Below are 19951 nucleotides of genomic sequence, written 5' to 3'. Positions count from 1 at the left end.
TATGAAAGAGCGTATCTTTAATATGTTAAATATATAACATTAAAATATTTAAATAAAAAATATAAGTCAGGTAATAATAAATATCAGTTTCCTAAAATGACTTGGGAAGGGTTTCCTCTTCTTTTTCTCAAAGCGGTTATATAGAATTGTGTTCTTTTTAAAATATTTGATATAATTCTCTAGTGATACCATCTTGGCCTGTATATTTCTTTTTTGTGAGTTTTAAAATTATAAATTCAATTTCATTAATCACTATAGGGTTATTTAAATTTTGTCTCTTTTGTGTTGGGTGAATTGTGGTACTTTGTGTTTTCAGAGAATTGGTCCATCTCATCTAAGTTGTTGAATTAATGTGTGTGGGGTTTTTCATGTTATTCCTTTGTTATCTTTTTTTTTTTTTTAAAGATTTTATTTATTTATTTGAGAGAGATAGAGACAGCCAGCTAGAGAGGGAACACAAGCAGGGGGAGTGGGAGAGGAAGAAGCAGGCTCCCAGCAGAGGAGTCTGGTGTGGGGCTCGATCCCATAACTCCAGGATTACGCCCTGAGCCGAAGGCAGACGCTTAACGGCTGTGCCACCCAGGCGCCCCTCCTTTGTTATCTTTTTTATGTCTGCAGGGTCTGTAGTGATATGTGCTGTTTACTTCCTGAAATCGACTATTTGTGTCTTCTCTGCTTTTCTTTGTCAGTCTTAGTTACATAAATGGATTGAAGGTGGCCCTGTATATTGGCCCCTTGTTGTTTTCTTCTTCACAGCAAGCTGCGACATTAGTTCAAAGTCTGCCAGCACTAAACTAAAATTCTAACACACTCCGTTGCTTAAAATACAGCCCAAATAAGCATATTTTTAGCCATTCAGAGACTTCCTGCTTTGCGTACCCTGTGAAATGACACTCACCATCTGCTAACCTTTGATAAACAAACTCAGGGGCTATAAAAGACGTCAGGCTGCTAGCTGCCCACCAGGCTGGTGAGTGACATCATGTGGGCACATAAATCCTCTCTGCAGACCCTTCTTCCCCGGAAGTGCCTGTGCCCTGTCCCCCTTCTGGGCACCTTGTCTGGAAGCTCTCCTGCCCTGAGGGATGTCCCCTCCAGTGCAGCCTGTGAAAGTGCTGCCCACAGAAAGGGGGTTGTGCCATCTCACGGTCATGTCTTTTTCCTGGATTGGCCCCTAACTCCTTGAACTCATCACAGTTTTGCTAGAAGTTTATCAACTTTATTGATCTCTTCAAGGAGCCAGCTTTTGTTTCATGGATTTTCTCTTTTGTTCTTCTGTTTTTAGTTTCATTGATTTCTGCTCTTTATTATTTTTGTCTTTCTGCTCGCTTTAAGTTTATTGTACTCTTCTTTTTCTAGGTTCTTGAGGTAGGAATGTAGATAATTGATTGAGACTTTCTTTTTTCCTAATGTATGCATTTAGTGCTCAGAATTTTCCTCTCAGCAATGCTTTAGTTGTATCCCACAAATTTCGATAGGTTGTATTTTTTTTTCCATTCAGCCCAGCATATTTGTTTGATTTCCCATGAGGCTTCTTTAAATCATAGATTATTTAGGGGGGCCTGGGAGGCTCAGTCAGTTCAGCACCTGCCTTTGGCTCAGGTCAAGATTCCAGAGTGCTGGGATCAAGCCCCACATCATTGGGCTCCAGCCCCACATCATTGGGCTGGCTCCCTGATCAGCGGGGAGTCTGCTTCTCCCTCTCCCTCACCCTCTGCCCCCCTCCCAGCTCATGCTCGCTCCTCTCCCTCTCTCTCAAATAAATAAAATCTTTTAAAAAAAAAGTCCTAGATTATTTAGAAGTATGTTGGTTAGTATTCAAGTATTTGGAGATTTTCCTGTTGTCTTCATGTTACTGATTTCTAGTTTGAATACATCGTGGTTGGAGAACACATTCTATGTGATTTCAGTTCTTTTAAATTTGCTGGGGTTGGTTTTATGACCCAGGATATAGTCTAACTTAATAATATGTCTCATGGGTCCTTGAAAAGAACGTGTTCTGCTCTTGTTGGGTGGAGTATTCTGTAAATGTCAGCTAGAGTGCGTTGGTTTACTCTGTTTTTGTTCTTCTCTGTGCTTGCTGACTTTTTGTCTAGTTCTCTCAGTTGTAGAGAGAGGGGTATTGAGGTCTCCAACCGTAATTGTGGATTTGTCTGTTTCTCCTTTTAGTTCTGTCAGTTTTTGCTTGATATATACTTTATAGCTCTATATTTGGTGCATACACGTTTAGGATTCCTGTGTCTTTTTTTTTATATATATAATTGACATAACATTATATTAGTTTCAGGTGTGGATTCCTATGTCGTACGGCTAGATTTATTCCTTTATCATTATGTAATAACCCTTTTGGTCTGAGGCATTCTTCCTTGCTGTGAAGTCTTTTTTATCTGATGATGATAATAATAATGCTTTCCTTTGACGAATGTTTGCATGATACAGCTTTTTCCATCCTTTCACTTTCAGCCTGCCTGTATCATAATCGAAGTGAGTTTGTTGTTGAAAGCATATAGTCGCGTCATGTTTTTTTCATCTAATCTGCCAGTTTTTGTCTAATTGGTATATTTACACAGTTTCCATTTATTGTAATTATCAATATATTAGGACTTATTTTTGCCAGTTTTTATTCTGTTGTTTTTCATTTCTCTCTTTTTCCAGTGTTCCTGTGGTTTATGTGAACATTTTTAGGAATTCTGTTCAATTTATATATAATATTTTTGAGTATATCTCTTTGTATAGGTTTTTTAAGGGTTGCTCTATGTGTTTCATTATATATACATATCACAGTCTACTGGTGTCATCGTTTTCTCCATTTGAGGGGCATATAAAAACCTTAACCTTCTTTTACATCTCTTTATTGTGCCCCACCTTTGATATAATTGTCTTAAATGTTTCCTCTACTCATTTAGAATGTTTCCTCTACTCATTACGTAAGACAGTGTTATCCTTTTTTGCTTTAACAGCCAGATATAATTTAGAAAGCTCAATAGGAGAAAAAGAAGAGCCTATTGTATTTATCCTTTTTTTAAAGTTTTTATTTCAGTAAGCTCTGCACCCAACATGGGGCTCAAACTCATGACCCCGAGATCAAGAGTTGCCTGCTTTTCTGACAGAGCCAGTCAGGTGCCCCTTGTTTATACGTGTTTTTGTTTGCCATGTTCTTCCTTCCTGATGTTCCAAGGCTCCTTTTATCATTTACTTTCTGTTTAGAGAACTTCTTTACTTCTTTTAACCGTGCCTTTAGGATTGGTCTGTTGCTGACAAATTCTGTAGAGTCTCCCTCACCCCACCCAGCCCCAAAGAATGTCTTGATTCTCCCTTCATTCCAGAAGGTCATTTTCACTAGATACAAGATTCTGGATAGAGAGTTCTCTGTCAGCCCTTCAAAAATGTGCCACTTCCTTCTGGCCCCTGTGGTTTTTGATGAAAAATCTGCTGTCATTTGGATTATTTTTTTCCCTGTAGGCAAGCTGTCATTTTCTCTGGCCTGTCATTTTCTCTGGCCGCTTGCAAGATTTTTTCTTTGTCTTTAGTTTTCAGAAGTTTAGTTATGATGTATATTGGCACAGATTTATTTGGATTCATCCTCAGCTTTTTGAATCTGGATTTATGTCTCTTGACAAATTTAGAAAGTTTTCAGCCATTGTTTCTTTGAATACTTTTGCAACCTTTTTCTCTTTTTCCTCTTCTTTCCTGATTCTAGTGACGCAAATATTAGAGCTTTTTTTTAATAGAATCCAAGGTCCATGAGGCTCTACTCATATATTTTCAGGCTGTTTTCTCTTTGTTGTTTAGATTGGGTGTTTTCTGTCCTCCGGGTCACTGAGTGTTCCCCTGTCCCTTCCATTTTGCTGTTGAGCTCATCCCCTGAGCTCTGTATTTGTTATTGTATTTTTCAAGTGTAAAATTACATTTGGTTCTTTATACCTTTTATTTCTTTGATACGACTTTCTCTTTGCTAAAGATTTGTTTTTCATTTGTTTCAAGCATGTTTGTGTTACTTGTTGAAATATTTTTATATTTAAAAATCTTTTAAAAGATTTTTTTAAGTTGCTTTGTAATTTTTGTCGTGCATTTCTGACACTTCTGTTGTCTTGGCATTGGAATCTATAGGTTATCTTTTCTCTTTCAGTTGGAGGCCTTCCTGGTTCTCAGTATGGTGAGTGATTTCACTTGAAACCTGGACATTTTTATATTATGTTATGAGACTTCAGATCTTCATTTAAATCTTTCATTTAACTGGTTTCCACTCTTGGGCGCAGCCTTGTTGCCGCCAGGTGGCGGTAGAGTGCGTATTCCATGCTTGGCTTCCACTGACATCTAGGTGGAGGGAGTGCTCCTTGTTCCTGCTCGGTGGGGCTGAGTGCTCCAGTGCCCTGTGTCTCCCACATCACCACCAACCACCGTGGTCTCTGCTGACACCAGGGTGAGGTTCTGGGGGCGGCTCATAACCAGCTAGCAGGGATGAGCATCTCAGCTCCGTGCTTGGTCTTCTCTGACACCACCCTGCTGTAATGAGGATCTGCGGCCTCACTGGCGGATGTCTAGGCCCCCCCACTTAGTCTTTGGTGGCATGGGTGGGGGTGGGGTCACAGATTTTCCTGTGCTGTCTGGCTGCAGTAGAGCCATTGATGTGTAGAAGTTTTCTCACTTGCTAGGCTGCCCTTACCTGGGTTTGTGCCTAGACAGAGCAGGTTTCTGTTGGTGCTTTTTAAAATCTGCACCCATTGCCATTTCCAGATTGCCAGCTTGTTCAGCTCCAAGTCTGGGGTATGTTCTTCCGTTTCATGGTGATGATGATGTGTTTAACTGTGGACTTACTCTTATTTATCCTTCTCATGGTTCATAGTTATTTTTGATCTGACAGTCCCTTTAATTTTAATTCTGTTGAAATTCTTAGTCATGGTTTCTTTTAATATTGGCTCTATACCACATTCTCTATTTTTCCATTCCCAAACACCTATTAGACCTATACTGGACCTTTTCCTTCAGTCCTCCATGTTTCTTAAACCCACACAGTTTCCTCTCCTCTCAACTCTTTGTTCTGCCTTCTGGTAATTTTCTTCAGTCTCTATTCCTGTTCATAAATTTTCTCCTCATTTTTATTGATTCCTCTTTTTAACCCATCCATTCACTATTTAATTTTAAAAACTACAATTTTTATTTCTGGATGTATTCTCGAAATCTACTTATTCTTTCATATTATTTTATTCTTATAAATTCAATTCCTTTTTTATGGTATTCGTCATCTCGAATGTCTACTCAAGATGACGAATGTTGACCCATGAACAACACAGGCTTGAACTGCACAGGTCCACTTCTACATGAATTTTTTTTTACAGTACAGTAATGTAAATGTATTTTCTCTTCATTATTTTTTTTAAGAGTTTATTTATTTATTTGACAGAGAGAGAAGCAGTGACTCGAGAGGGAACACATGCAAGGGGAGTGGGAGAGGGAGAAGCAGGCTTCCCGCCGAGCAGGGAGCCCGATGCGGGGCTCGATCCCACGACCCCGGGATCATGACCTGAGCCAAAGGCAGACGCTTAAAGGCTGAGCCACCCAGGCACCCCTTCGTTATTATTTTCTTAGCAGCATTTTCTTTTTTCTAGCTTGCTTTATTGTGAGAATACAGTATATAATACATGTAACATAGAAAATATGTGTTAATCTATTATTTATGTTATCATAAATAAAATCCAGTCAACAGTGGACTATTAGTAGTGAAGTATTTGGGAAGTTGAAAGTCATATGTGGGTTTTTCAACTGCACAACATGGGATGGGGGAGAGGAGTAGCGTTAGTGCCCCAACCCCTGTGTTGCTCAAGGACCAACTGTACTTTATTAGATTCTTTTTTTTTTTAATCAAATTCTTGTGTAATCTAGATGTCTGCAGATGGCAGAGTCACTTGTGATGGATTGGTTCCTTGAATGTTTTGTGACTTTAGATTGTGAGCTCATTTTCAAGGAGTTATAAATGTGAGAATCCTGTTTCTTGGATTGAGGATGTGTCCTTCCAAAGTAATTCTTCCAGGAATCCTAATCATGTCACTTTCATTTTTATTGTTGCTCATTTCTTGTTTTGGAGGTTTATTGTCCACATGTTTATTTAAATTTGAATTTCAAACCCACCTGTCATACCAGCCCATGATTAATCTTCAAAGGGAAATGTTTTTCCCGTTCATTTAGAGGCCAGGCAGACTGAAAGAAGGCTCCTCATCCCCTTGAGCTAGTGAACAGATTTTTTTCCTCCAGTCTAACTCAAATTTAGCTCTCTACTCCCTCCTTCACATGGGCACAAGCTCTTATGCTCTGTCCCACACACGTCTTAAACTCAATACTGACACATCTGGACCCCTACTGCTTATTTCTGTTTCTTCTCTTTCCCAAGCATCTAGAATTTTCCTTCCTTTCCTAAAAGGTCAGCTATGCTTTTTTTTTTTTTTTTTTAAGAAATCATGGTATGTTTCATCCAGAATTTCTAGGAGTTTGGCCAAAAGGGTTTTCAAACAAAAAGGTTTTCTACTGAAGTATGAATACTTACCTGTTTGAGCTACAAGATGTAGAGTATGAAGTTTGTTGGAGGGGCACCTGGGTGGCTCAGTTGGTTAAGTGTCTGACTCTTGGTTTTGGCTCAGGTATGATCTCAGGGTCGTAAGATTGAGCCCCACATCGGGCTCCACACTCAGTGCGGAATATGCTTGAGATTCTGTCTCTCCCTCTCCCTCTTCCTCTGCCCCGCCCCTTCTCATGAGCTCACTGTCTCTCAAATAAATAAATATTTTTTAGAAAGAAAGAAAATTGCAAGGAAGAAAAAATACATTTACAGTACTGTACTGTAAAAAAATCCACATGTAAGTGGAACCATGTAGTCATTCAAGGGTCAACTATACAATGTGTTGGGCTTTATATTTTAAATAGAAGAAGATATTGAACAAGACAGAAATTCGAGTGTTTTCATTTGCACCTGGCAAGCTTAACCTTTGATTTCTTAGGTTATGAAGCCTCTTCAATGAATATGATTAGATTTAGCATGTTTTATTTTGTGTAAGTGTATAGTAAAATTATATAAGATTTGCCATTTTCCCCCTTTTTAAGCCTACGGTTCATTTGCATTAAGTACATTCACATTGTTGACAACCACTGCCACAGTCTGTGTCCGGACCCTTTCCATCTTTCCACACTGATACTCATGTCCGTTAACCATTCCTCAGCCCCCTCTTCCCCAGCCACCAGCAGCCAGGGTTCTCCTTTCTGTCTCTGAATCGGACTGCCATAGGTACATTACGTAGGTGGAGCCTACAGCGTTTCTGCTTTTGTGCCTGGATTGTTTCCCTTCGCATAATGTGTTTGAGGGTCATCCGTGTTGTAACATGGGGCAGGATTTCCTCATTTTCAAGGCTGAGTAATATTCCAGTGTATGTTTACACCATATTTTGTTTATCCATTTATCTATAAATGGGTTGCTTTTTTTTTTGACTGCTGTGAATAATGCTGCTGTGAACATGAATGTGGCATGCTTTAAAAACATGCAGTGAGAAGCATAAAACTTGTTATTTTTAAATGCTGACAAATTTATCCTGTAAGTTCATTGCCTGTAACCATGAAAAAATCGTGAGAGGCTAAATAGGCTTCATCTTTGAGTGATGATGGATATAGTTCTGAAGAAACAGGGCTAGGTTAAGTGTCGGCAAAGAAATAGGCCGTTTGGACTCACCTAGGGGAGAGAAGGAGCCAGGGCTGGGAGAGCTTGGACTGGGTTTGGACAAGGTGTGTGGAGGTAACAGCAGAGGTGGAGGTGCAAACCAGGGAACCAGTGATAGAGAACAGGGCCCTCAGGGCCTCAGAAAATGAGTCCAGCAGCAGGGGGGCTCACCAGGGTGGCTTCTGATCAAGGTGGGAGGGGCGGGGGAGGGAGTGGGTCCTCTGCAGCGCCTCATCTCCGCAGAACTAAAGTTCTTTGGTAACAGAAAAAGCAAAATTGGTTATTAAGGCAGCGTGGGGCACTGATGCTACATCATGCTAATTTAATTAACAGATTCTACTGGAAAGTCTTCCTTTCCACTTTATGGAAAATAATATTCCAAATTAAATATATTACTCTGTGTAAAGAAGAAATGAAGAATTCTTTCTACACTGAAAGAGAGAAATTTCCCACTTCGAATACTAACCCAGACTTGGCTTAAGCCGTCCTTCCCACAAGTTCTGTTCCCTTCTATAAGGGAATAGAAGCAAGACCACAAAAATCTGCAAGGGTGGGGGAAACAGACCTGTTTTTAAAAAGACGAAGGGAGTGGACTTCTCAAAGCCTAGACGTTTCCCAGGGTTTTTCTTTTGTACAGAAAACACTTGAAATTTCTAGACTATTCTGGTCATTGCTTATGCATATTTCTTTGAATAGTGACTAGCAAAGGGACAAATTTTATACATTACAAGAATAGTCTTCAGACTTCCAGCATCAAAAGAAATTGTCCCAAGAGCAGTGTTTGGAAAACCAGTGAATTGGCATGTAAGCCAAATATCAAAAAGGTAAAAAGGTAAGTTGACATGTTTTTTGTTGTTTTCACAGAATAGTTGCCTCTTTTTTCTGTTATATTAACAAGTAAGATTTTATTAACTTTTTTTGATCATAGTCTAAGAATAAATTTTTAGCACATATTATAAAGTTACTTTTCATGGCCTCTTTTTGTTTTGCAGATTTTTTGTTTAAGTTCTTGGTTATTGGAAATGCAGGAACTGGCAAGTCTTGCTTGCTTCATCAGTTTATAGAAAAAAAATGTAAGTGACATCACATGGTCAGTGTTTCATGCTTGTCTTCCCCTGAGAGTGCTCTCTTGCTCAGATTTGTTTATAGCAAAACTTCTGAATATTATTTCAGGAAAAAAGTTATAGTTTAAAAGTATGTTAAAATAACACTAAAAGTTTACATTATATTAAACTTCTAGCAGTATGACTGAGTTTTTATTAAGCTATTTCAGTTTTATGGTGGTTCATTGTTCAATATATTATCATACCCTACATTTTCCAAATACTCCAGTACATTCCAGATACTGAAATACAACATGGTGAGGCAGAAGGCTGCAGAGGACTTTCCTGTCCTGACAGGGAGCCGCCCAGGAAGCCCAAGTGGTACATTGTAGATAAAACAGTCCTGTTGAGTCCTCGGTGACCTTGTACTGTAGTGAAGGCGGTTATTGTCATCAGTTCTGTTTTGCGGGTTCAAGAAGCAGGTTTAGAGCAGTTGGGTGTGTGCCCTGGGGATGGTCCCCTAGAGTTGGTTAGACTCAAGTCCAGGTCTTGTGACCACAGACCCATCTTTTTGCCATTGACTTGCACCATTTTGGGAAGGGGAGTTGAATGTTTTATTCCAAAGTGTTGTAAAAGACTTGTAAGTTTGAAAGACCCTTAAAATAAACAGTGCTTTTATAATCATGGGGAAAGAATTGCGGAGGATGACCTGTTCCCTTGGCCGTCAGGTGGAGGCACAAACACAGAATCACTGTCATTTATTGCACTGAATCCTAAGCATGTGCGCCTAAGTGCTGGTGGGTGAGACGGGGAAACTGACAGCAGAGGGAGTCCTTGGCAAGGAGCTCTGAAGAATAAAACTGTAGAAATGTATTCTGCTACTTCCGTTGTCATCACCTAGGAGCTTGTTGGGACCTCTGTCTAGTGACACAGAGCCAGCGTGGGTTAGTCACAGAGCCAGTCCTCACGGAATGTAACAAGTATTCACTCACCGGGGGTGGGGGGGCCCAGGTCTCTTCACAAGCTGCCAAGACTGCATTGTTGCATCTCCAGAAAAAAATGCCCCGAGGGTGTTGGGCCCAGAACCTACTGCTTACCTTTGTGGCATCTCTCTGTGGCGAGCTCTCCCTTGACAGTCCTCCCCTAACTCCTCACCACAGAGCCGAGTATGTGTGTTGGGTTAGTCTGCATGGCCTACAGCATGATGGGAAAGGCTTCACTGTACCCGTCTCATGGCCGTGCTGTCATCAGGACACCCTTGGACTTCAGCATCACCCTTGAAGCTTTTACTTTGATGCTTCTTGGCAGCTTGAATTCTAGAATGTCCACTGTAGTTCCACATCATCTGAGACAGGCTGGTGTGGTCAGTATTCACCCATCATCCACCCCAACCCCCACCCCTGGCCCCAGGAAACCACACACCATCAAGCGGCACTGGTGATTTCCAGCACACTTAGATTCTGCTACAGTTATCAAGTGTCAGTCAGTCATGGGTTGTGTGGCCATAATATTAGGTGACAGCTTGGTGCTTCATCACCACAGAAGTGTTTTTTTCACAGACAGTTCATTCCAGGTGGCTTTAGCGAACTACTTATTTTGCCTGCCTCCCAATACAGGTAGTATTGACTTCTCCAACAAATTCATTCCAAAGTACTGCCACACAATCCTCAGATTCATGGAAACTCGGCAGCTAGAATATGCTCAGAATTTTTGTTTGGTTTTGTTTTATTTTGTTTCTCTTTTCCTCTTTTTCCCTCAATCTTTGGTGTCCATTATGTTTCTTTTGGAGGCTACAGTGCTTTTCCTTCCCTTTTATTTCTTTGGAATATTTATCCATTCAAATAGTGGAAACAGTCACCACCTCCGTTACTCACTGAGTAGCAGATCTGTCACTGGGCTCTAAGCCCTTCAGGCCAGCATCCAGGTGTTTCATGCAATGCGCATGTGTGGTGCCCTCACAGTGGACAGGTAGATAGGATTCTCCTGTGGCATAGCCACTTCCAAGCCTAGGCTTTATAATGAATGGTTTGCTTTAAGGGTTTTGTGAAAGAGACTTATCGTCTCTTTCAGAATAGGAACCGTGTGTGTGTATTCTGTTTAAAACAGTTAAGTGTTTCTTATCAACTGACAATATTGAGAAATGAAAGGCTACAGTAAATTACATTTCCATTGATTTTAACCCTTGATTTTGCTTGTTTAAATCTGTAAGTCTGTGTCTTTAATGTTCTGAAATTAAATATCTTGTTCTTTTTCTTTTTCAGTCAAAGATGACTCAAATCATACAATAGGAGTGGAATTTGGCTCAAAGATAATAAACGTTGGTGGTAAATATGTAAAGTTACAGATATGGGATACAGCAGGCCAAGAACGATTCAGGTAGCTTTCTCTCTAATTTAATAAAAATAATTGAAAATTGGATTTGAACTAACCAATTATAGTCTCTTCATATATAAAGTCTCCTCCTCCTCTGCACAGATTTCAGAAACTTCACCTCTGGAAGCTTTAAGACAAGCTAAAAGTCAAGTTTCCTTCATGCAGCATTCATTTCCTAAAGAATGCATTAGACTCTTGAGTGAATGCGCTCCAATGTGGAGCTAATTTCTTCTTTGGGACTAGTGAGGACGTGGCATTGCGTGTTCTACAGTGTACTTTTAGATTACAATTAAGGCAAAGTAATAGCACAGCAGTTTTTCTTTCTCACTTTTAAAGGAGAATTTTAAAAACCTCTTTTGGCATTTTTTGTTTTGTTTTGTTTTACACTAATTAGAGCATGTTCTGATGGTTGATACATATTCCACCAAGTATTCTCTCCTGTGCATTTTTATTACACCACAGTCATAATTGGTGTTTGGAATGATGACCCTAGATCACTGCAGATGAGGCTACATGTTTAATATTCTGTAACCACTAAAGCAAGAAAGTGGATTAATATTTTAGTTGTGGTTTGAACAGATACACAAAGTCAAGATAGAACAAATATGCAAAGTTTTAAATTTTAGTTAAAACTCACTCTCACTTATAGCATTAAAGTCAGGTGTGTATTATATTTGAAATGTTCAATAAGTGTTTGCTTCAAAAAATTTTAATCACGATCATTCTTCTGGAACCACTGACTAAACATGTGGATTAAATCCAGACTATGTTCCTTCCCCCCAAACCCTCACTAAAATGACTCTAGAACAACTGAAATGGCATTAACTCAAAAAGAGAGAGTACATAATTATGATGAAGGGATTAAAAAAAAAAATGTTAGCGATAAGGAGTGGATGGGGACCGACTGAAAGCCGAGGGAGCTGTGTCTTAAGTGCCTGTAATGGGGGAAGGCCAGCGAGCTGGAGGCCAGTTCTTCCTGCTGAATCCCGGCAAAGGGACTGGAAGGTCAGGATTTGGAAGTGTCGGGTTCTGCCGAAGTGTTTATATATGCATGTGCATGCACTCACGTGAGGAGTTCAGTCTCTGAGTTGAAACAGGGTCAGGACACAAAGTTGTAAGGGCAGCAGAGGGCAGGGATGACGGAAGGACTGAAAAGAGGGAAACAGTGCAAGTCTGCTGTGACCCCTAGCCCCCTCCCCTGCCTTTTCCCTGATTGCTGGCAGCCAGGTGTATATGTACTCTCAGGCAGGAAAACAGTTTTTCTCTACAGAAAAATGAATAGCCCCAAAAGAAAGGCCTAAATATACTAACGTGTTGCCTTCTCCAATAAAACACTCCGATCTCTGTAATTTTCTACCAAAGAAATGGGATTCCAGATGTATTGGGCCCACGTCACACCAAATACAAATGAATGGAGGGAACGATCACAACTAGTGTATATCATGTGAAATTTCAGAGGACAAGGATGAAGTGAAGATACAAAAAGATCCCAAGAAGAAAAACCAGTCACATCGAAGAACTAGCAAGAGGAATTTCATTCTTCCGTTCAGCAGCAACTTTCAGAAGCTAGAAGGTAGTGAAGACTTGCCCTTCTAACTCAGCGTGAAAAATTCCTTTCCAACCTAAATACTAAACTTACCCAAACTATCCATCAAGTGTGAGAATAAAGTCAGAAGGCCTTTAGATATTCAAGAATAGGGGAAACAGAGATTATCTTTTCACGGATTCTTTCTTAGAAATTTCAGGAGGATATACTTCATCAATACAAGGAAGTAAACCCTGAAAGAGGAAGGTGAAGTCCAGCCAACAGGGGACCCAGCCAGGGAGATGAGCCAGATCAGGTGTCACAGGGCGGCCATCAGGCGAGGGTACTGCCCGACAGGAGAAGGAGGGGATGCCGGGAAGGGGCTGGAGGCGTATGAGTGAGCTAGATTCTTATCAAAGCAGGAAAGCAGTAAGCCCTGAAATTCGTAAGTCAAATAGTTTCATAAGCATTTTATAGAAATACGGAAGCAAATACCGGAAAAACAAAGCTAAGATCCATGAAAGCAGGGGCATTTGTATTTTTTGTTGTTGCTGCTTCTCCAGAGCCCAGGGTAGAATCTTGCACACAAATATTCAACATGTATTCTGCTAAGGACTTCATTTAAGGAAAAAAAAAACAAATCCCAAGGCCTTGGGAATGAGGCAGGAGACTACAGACTTTAACCTTGGGCCTGTTAAAGTATTTACTTTTCACACTAGGTGCCTGTATTACTCTGGTTTAAATTACTTTTGAGAAAATACCTCAAAAAAGTATTTTTCTAAGCATTTAACTTAAATTGTATACTTGAACAATTTTTTAGACACCATACATCAAGATATAGTGTTTTAAAATGAATGACTCAACAGTAGATGTAATTTAGTTTCTCTTGAGAACTCTTACATACCTCTTTCTCTAGAAACCTGCTAGCTTCTAGAAACTAAAATAGAAAGAGTTGCCTCTTCATGTATGTGGAAAAGAGGCCTCCCACCGCTTGGAGAGGCTACCCCAGGAAGAACTAATGATCCGGTCCTTCTCACATGGCGCCTGTCTGCCATTTCTTAAAGCATGTGCCCGTCTGCAGACCAGTCTAAAGGTAGAAAGGGGAAACTTCGGGCTACCTATCTGCCTTTGGATTTTAGGAGCCGAAAATACATTTAAAAATAGCTGCCCTTTTCAAAGTATCAAAGTCATAATGAGTCCTTTTATTTTTGATAAGGTCCCCACTTCTCTTTTTGCCTGAAGGGAGGCGGTGTTCTGTGGTTTCTATTTTCTGACATTAAAGGGTGGGAGGCAAGGTTTTCTATACCAGTTCTCCAGTTCTCCAGCACCAACTCTGTGGCCAACAATTCAACTCCGTTCTCATTCTCTGGAGCTAGCGTCAGACCCCAGAGGCTAAGGGCGCCATCCCACAGACCTGCTCGCACTGTGAGCAGGTTCATACACCAGTCACAGGTTCCCGTGACCCATGTCCCAGGGTCAATAATCTGTTAGAGTGACTCACAGAACTTAGAAAAGCACTGTATTTATTGCTGCCAGTTTATTGTAAAGGATACAATGCAGGAACAGCCAGATGGCAGAGATGTACTGGGCATTGGATATAGGAATTGAGTGCTGAGCTCCCATGCCCTCTGTGGGTGCACTACCCTCCCAGCACTTCCAAGTGCTTATGAACTCAGAAGCTTTCTGAACTCCATCATTTAGGGTTTCTTATGGAGGGTTCAGTAGGTAAACAGGACTGATTAAACCATTGCCCCTTGGAGATTGACCTCAATCTCTAGCCCCTGAGCACAGGGAGCCTTGTAGGTCTTGGTGAGGAATTTGCTTGCTCAGAAAAATGGACTGAGGGACTTAAGTGGCAGTGGGCCATGCATGGTAGTGGGGACACCAGCCATAGGTGACTGCATAGGTGACTCCAGGAAGAGACTTGGTGATTTGGATTATGATGGTACCGGTGAAGATGGCAGTACATGCACAATATAGGATACGTTCGTTCAGTCAGACGGAACCTGACCAATGGGTCCAGTATGGACATAGGCAAAAAGAGGAGGCGAGGATAAACGCAGAGCTTTCTGGCTGTATAAACAGAGGGGGGGTGGTGCCCTCCCCCACCCCAAACCAGGATGGACCTGCAGGCTGGGAACCAAAGTGTTCTACCTTGCAAATGTGAAGTGTGACATGTCCAGTAAGCAGTCATATGGAGATGTTGGGGCAACAGCTGGATCTTACAGAGGTAGTCTGAGCTGAAAGTGACTTTGGAGTCAAGGTGTGAGTAGAAGAGAACCCAGGACTGAGCCCCAGCACTGAGGAACTCTGCTACAAACAGGGCAGGCTCAGAAGAATGACCCAGAGCTGGAGGAGGAGAGCTGGCCGGTGAGAGGGGACGAGGTTGTGGCTGCAGAGGTGGAGCGAGGCAAGGTGGAGGGATGAGGACCAAGAAATGCCGCTGGACTCAGAGCTGCGGAGTAAGGGACACAGACACTGGAGACGAGGTGAAGAGAGGGAAACAGCTGGCAAAGACGACTCTCTGGAGGAATCTGGGTGCAGAGAAGAGATCTGAAAGGATCATGCTACATATCTTCTTATTTTTTAAGATGGGAGGTACCAGAGCACATTTTATGTTGCTCATGGGGGAAAATCTAAGAAAGAGGGAGAAACTGATAATACACGGGAGAAAGTGTTACTGAAACTAACCCGCAGGACCGTGAGAATGGCTAAGACATTGGGAGGCGCTCGGTGGAGATAGGTAAGATAGGTAAAACCATGTTTCCTGGTTAGTAAGTGAGGAGGGCCAAAAGGTAAGTGCCAGGGGCGTGGCTGTGGGTTCCTGGTTGGAAGATGAGCGTATTCTATCCAAGGACTTTCCTTTTCCCTGGAAAAGAGTAGGGGGCAGCTCTACAGGGGCGTGGGGAAGGCCTGGAACCCCCAGAGGAGGCCGAGTAGCATTACTGAGTGCTTAGTGCCCGTCTAGCTCTCTTAAGCACTTTGCCTTTTCTCTGTGAAGTTCAAAGATAATCTTAAGTTCTGTGGGAGAGCTTCATCTACCTGTTAGAAAATGTATTTGTCTCAGCCCAATGTCCCCACCTCCCCAGCATTTCTGTGATGATTTCAGACAGAAGAGCCCCTCATACGTACATTCAGATGTCTGAATCATTTCTCTCTTAAGCAACGTCTGTCCCCATGTTGAGGTTTACCAAGAAAAATGGGTGACGGTGCTCAGGAGTAAAGGATCTTGACTGGCTAGAAGTAAAGCGGTATAATTCTTCCAGGTCTGTGACGAGAAGCTATTACAGAGGTGCTGCAGGAGCTCTCCTCGTCTATGACATCACCAGGTAATGGGAACTCCCCCACGAGGAGGCAGCTTGGGGCTCTGCTCCCCAGTCTGGTCTTCCCAAGGCGCACCTATGTAGTGTGTGTTTTGTGTGTCAGGGCAGGCAGTATGGCTGGGAATCTGGAATCCCCTCAGCCCTTTCATTTGGGGGTCTTAGAGGTGTTTGAGCCAACCCCTACCACTACTTAACCGGTAAGGAAATCTGTCCATGAGGTTTTAGATACATAAAGCATCCCTAGTGTTTCATTGTGTTTTTTAGCATAATACTTCGACACATTTCTCAAGGGTCACAGAGTGAAAGTTTACATACGGTAAATTGATGTAATTGACATTGATGAAAGTCGAGGGCGCAGGCTCTGAGTGCACTGTCCTGTGTGTAGCTGTCACCCACATATCACGAATTAAATTAAAGGTTTGCCACATCTCAGGTGCTCAGCAGCCACATGTGGCTGGTGGTTTCTGTATTAGTATGGGTTATAGAACATTCTTGTCCTTGCAAAGTCCCATCGGTGCTGATCTCAGTGTTTGCTGGCACCACCTTAAAAATGTCATTTCTACCCTGTCATTTGGTGGCTCTCCGGGTAGAAACTTGCACAGCTGAGAGGGTGTCACTCTGTTGCTGTGACACACACCCAGTCTGCATGTTCGGGATGGGGCACACTGGCGAGGAAGTGGGCAGCTCCTGGCCCAGCCCGACTGCACTTGCTCAGGTGGTGAAAGGCTCAGCTTTGCTCCTGTGCAAAGTCATCAGGCTGTCTAAGTGTGCCGGCAGAGCAGACGTATCCCCAAGTGTATCAGAGCAGAAATGGCAGATCTGAGTTGGTCCTGAAGTTAGACAGACCTGGCCAAGCCCTGCCTCTGCCTCTGGCTGCTTGTGTGACTTTGGGCAACTTAATTAAACTCCCTAGGCTCAGGTTTCTCATGAAAAAGGGAGATAGAGCCTATGTCACAGAGTCCTTATAGAGAATGTGAGAAAGCCCCACCATATTGCACAGACCTGGTAAATGGCAGCAGTTAGCTGGTAGATCTTGCTTACCCATCTTGCACGTAATTGAGCTAGGAGTTAAGAGCTCAGTAAGTATTTGTAAAGTGAACAAAGGAACGTCTGTATCCTTTTGCACCTTGGTTGGGCAAAAACAAACAGCAAAATATCTGATTTGCAGTTTCATTTTTTTGGAAACAAAACAATCAAACCCTGTGGTATAGTATGTGATTGGGCATTCAAGCTACCTGCATCACCTGAAAGGTTGTCGACATTACCCTGACGTGTGCAAAAGCAGCGTGTGAGTAGTGTGAATGACTGGAAAGAGTTGCTAGTTTTATAAAATACATGTACTATTTTCACAATCTTATATTACGCAGCCGAGAAACCTACAATGCGCTTACTAATTGGTTAACAGATGCCAGAATGCTAGCGAGTCAGAACATTGTGATCATCCTCTGTGGAAACAAGAAGGACCTGGATGCCGATCGCGAAGTTACTTTCTTAGAAGCTTCCAGATTTGCTCAAGAAAATGGCAAGTGACCTTTTACCTATTACTGCTTTTCACATGGGCAAATTTGGGGGTAATAACATTGCTTTGGATTTACATCTATTGGAATTTTAAGATTAAATGGTATTTAAGAAATGCGAAATTTCCTAGAGTTTTTAGTAAAGTTAGGCTTACTTAGCATATTTTCACTGTATTGCATTCTGCCTACAAAAGTTATTATGATAAAAGCGAATGTGCTAATATTCTGTAATGACTTTTTGGTCTAAGGACAGGCCTTGGTCTACAGTGAAGGTTGTAATAATTTTTAAAGGCCCTAATTGCATGATGTTCTGTCCTTTTTCCTAATGTAATTTGGAGCTAAATTGGTAAAACATTAGCTCTAAATAGAAGGGGAAAGCAGTGGAAGAAATACTGGGCTTATTGGTTTTATTTTACTTCATTGAATTTAAGTCATTCGGTTATATGCTTTGAAAATTCTCTGGATTTCCATATAGAAAACCAGAGAATGGCACATAAAACTAATGGTTGCTTATAGATAAAGAATTCAGGCTTTTTAAAGGACTTTAATTGTTAGAACCAGTCAAGAACTAAAATATCCTAGTATCAATTTTTCAGTTGGACTCTAGGACTACCAAATTACATTCTTACAAATTGACTGGTTTTATGCTAAGAACATAAGCACGTGAGAAGAACATAAGCTATGATGAGTTTGTAAAAGAAGCCATTTAGAGATCCAGAAGCAAGGAGAGCCAGCCTTTCCACTGGGTTAGTAACCGCTCTGGTGGATAAGAAAAGTATGAATCCATAGAGGACCTCTTCACCGTCAGAATGACAAGCTGAAGTGTAGTTCCCGCAAAGGAAAACCTCGTCAATGGTATCTGTGGTGACATGAGGAGTATTTGGAGAATATTCGTCTCGTGTCGACAGCCGGGCCGCTTCGGGCAGCCTGCCTCCTCACCAGGCCCCGGTGCTGGCGCGGCATCTTCAGTAGACGAGCTCCAGCACGAGGTACCCGTCGCTGTTGAGAAAGGCTTAGAATTCTTCTAATGTTTAAAAAACTTTATTGACATGTATTGATTCTGTATTTGCAGAAATATGTGGTTTTTAAGTAACAAGTTCCATTTTGCCTGCTATTCGAAGAGAATACTCAGCAGGCTGTCGGTACCTCAGTTGTGATGCCTTCTAAACATAGCTTCGCATTTTGTTTGCTGTCACTTTTAGAGCTGATGTTTTTGGAAACAAGTGCGCTAACGGGGGAGAATGTGGAAGAGGCCTTTGTACAGTGTGCGAGAAAAATACTTAACAAAATTGAATCAGGTAAAAGGCTTTCCGTTAACAAACTTTTCTTCAGCATATTTTACTCTCTAGCTCAATAGTACCACTTTTTAATTTTCCAAGAGTGCGTTAGTCAAAGAGCATTCTCTCTACACCTGCTAACCTAAAATTGCCACTTACAGTTTTGAAGGTCTTGTCCACGTGGCTGAGGTGAAGGCCCAGCCCTTCTTCCTAGTGGCTTCCTTGCACCACTGGTGACAGGATGGGCCGTCAGGGTTTCAGTGAGTGTTTGCTTCTAGAACCATGGCCTTTTGTGGATCCACTGCTTAGAAGAGGAAGAGTGGATCTTTGTCCTCTCTCTGTGAACAGCTTGCTAGCCCTGCTGGGCCAGTGGTCCCATGGCATGACGGGGACTGCCCGTGTGATATTAAGGAAGTTATAGATGCATGCGTGATGTTGATACTTGCAGCTTGCACATCGTGGAGAATTTATTTCTGAAGCTAACTGGCTGTGCCTCGGTAATAACCTGTCTCATTTTTGCATTTGTTGCTTCAGTAAAAATAAATTTAAAATAACCCTAATTTAGGCAGCTGACAAAATACTATGAAACTGTCATTTATTAAAGTTGAGTTTTATTTAAGTATTACCAAAATTATATGTGGACATTCACTTTTTAATTGATTCACTCAAATATCTGAATGTCTATTCTTTGTCAGGTGCTGGGATACAAAAATGATTTAATCATAACCCTTGCCCTCAAGAAACTCTTTCATGGGAGCCATCAAAAAATAATTATCATACAGTGTGGTGGATATAATAATTGAGGGGTGCATAGGATCCTGGGTTTGCAAAGAGAAGGGGAACCTACCCAACCAGGTCCTGGAGGTAATGTCGGAGGGGTTCCAAGAGGAGGTGACAGCCAGGCTCAGCCTTTCACAATGTGAGGAAGAGTGAACGGGCTAAGGGAGTGGGGAGAAGGGTAGTCCAGCAGAGGGGACAGCATGCTTTGAAAGTACCGGGAAAGTAAAAATCGCTAGAACAGAGAGACTGCGGTGGGGATGGCAGGTGAGAAGCTTGGAGAGAGGCAGCAGCCAGGCTAGTGATTCTCCTCAAGGATCTGGAACTTGGTCTTGTGGGTTACTGAGTCTCAGCCCTGGCTGTACACTAGAGTCACCTGGGATGCATGGAAATTCAGATCCCAGGCCCCACCTC

The 19951-nt window shown here is 41.8% G+C and overlaps 1 protein-coding gene across 1 annotated transcript in view; it reads left to right on the top strand.

Annotated features, from left to right (window-relative positions):
* Positions 1–19951, top strand: part of RAB4A (RAB4A, member RAS oncogene family) — a 33084-nt gene that overhangs the window by 4828 nt on the left and 8305 nt on the right. Inside the window, exons 2-6 of the mRNA XM_011227842.3 lie at positions 8695–8775; positions 11007–11121; positions 15910–15972; positions 17372–17488; positions 18686–18781. Of these exons, the coding sequence (XP_011226144.1) occupies positions 15960–15972; positions 17372–17488; positions 18686–18781 (226 nt within the window). The 5' untranslated portion in view covers positions 8695–8775; positions 11007–11121; positions 15910–15959. The remainder of the gene's footprint in view (positions 1–8694; positions 8776–11006; positions 11122–15909; positions 15973–17371; positions 17489–18685; positions 18782–19951) is intronic.

Source organism: Ailuropoda melanoleuca, chromosome 6 (assembly GCF_002007445.2).
Source record: "Ailuropoda melanoleuca isolate Jingjing chromosome 6, ASM200744v2, whole genome shotgun sequence".
Lineage (NCBI taxonomy): Eukaryota > Metazoa > Chordata > Mammalia > Carnivora > Ursidae > Ailuropoda > Ailuropoda melanoleuca.
The sequence above is the reverse complement of the archived record's forward strand: the minus strand, read 5'-3'. Positions and strand labels throughout refer to the sequence as shown.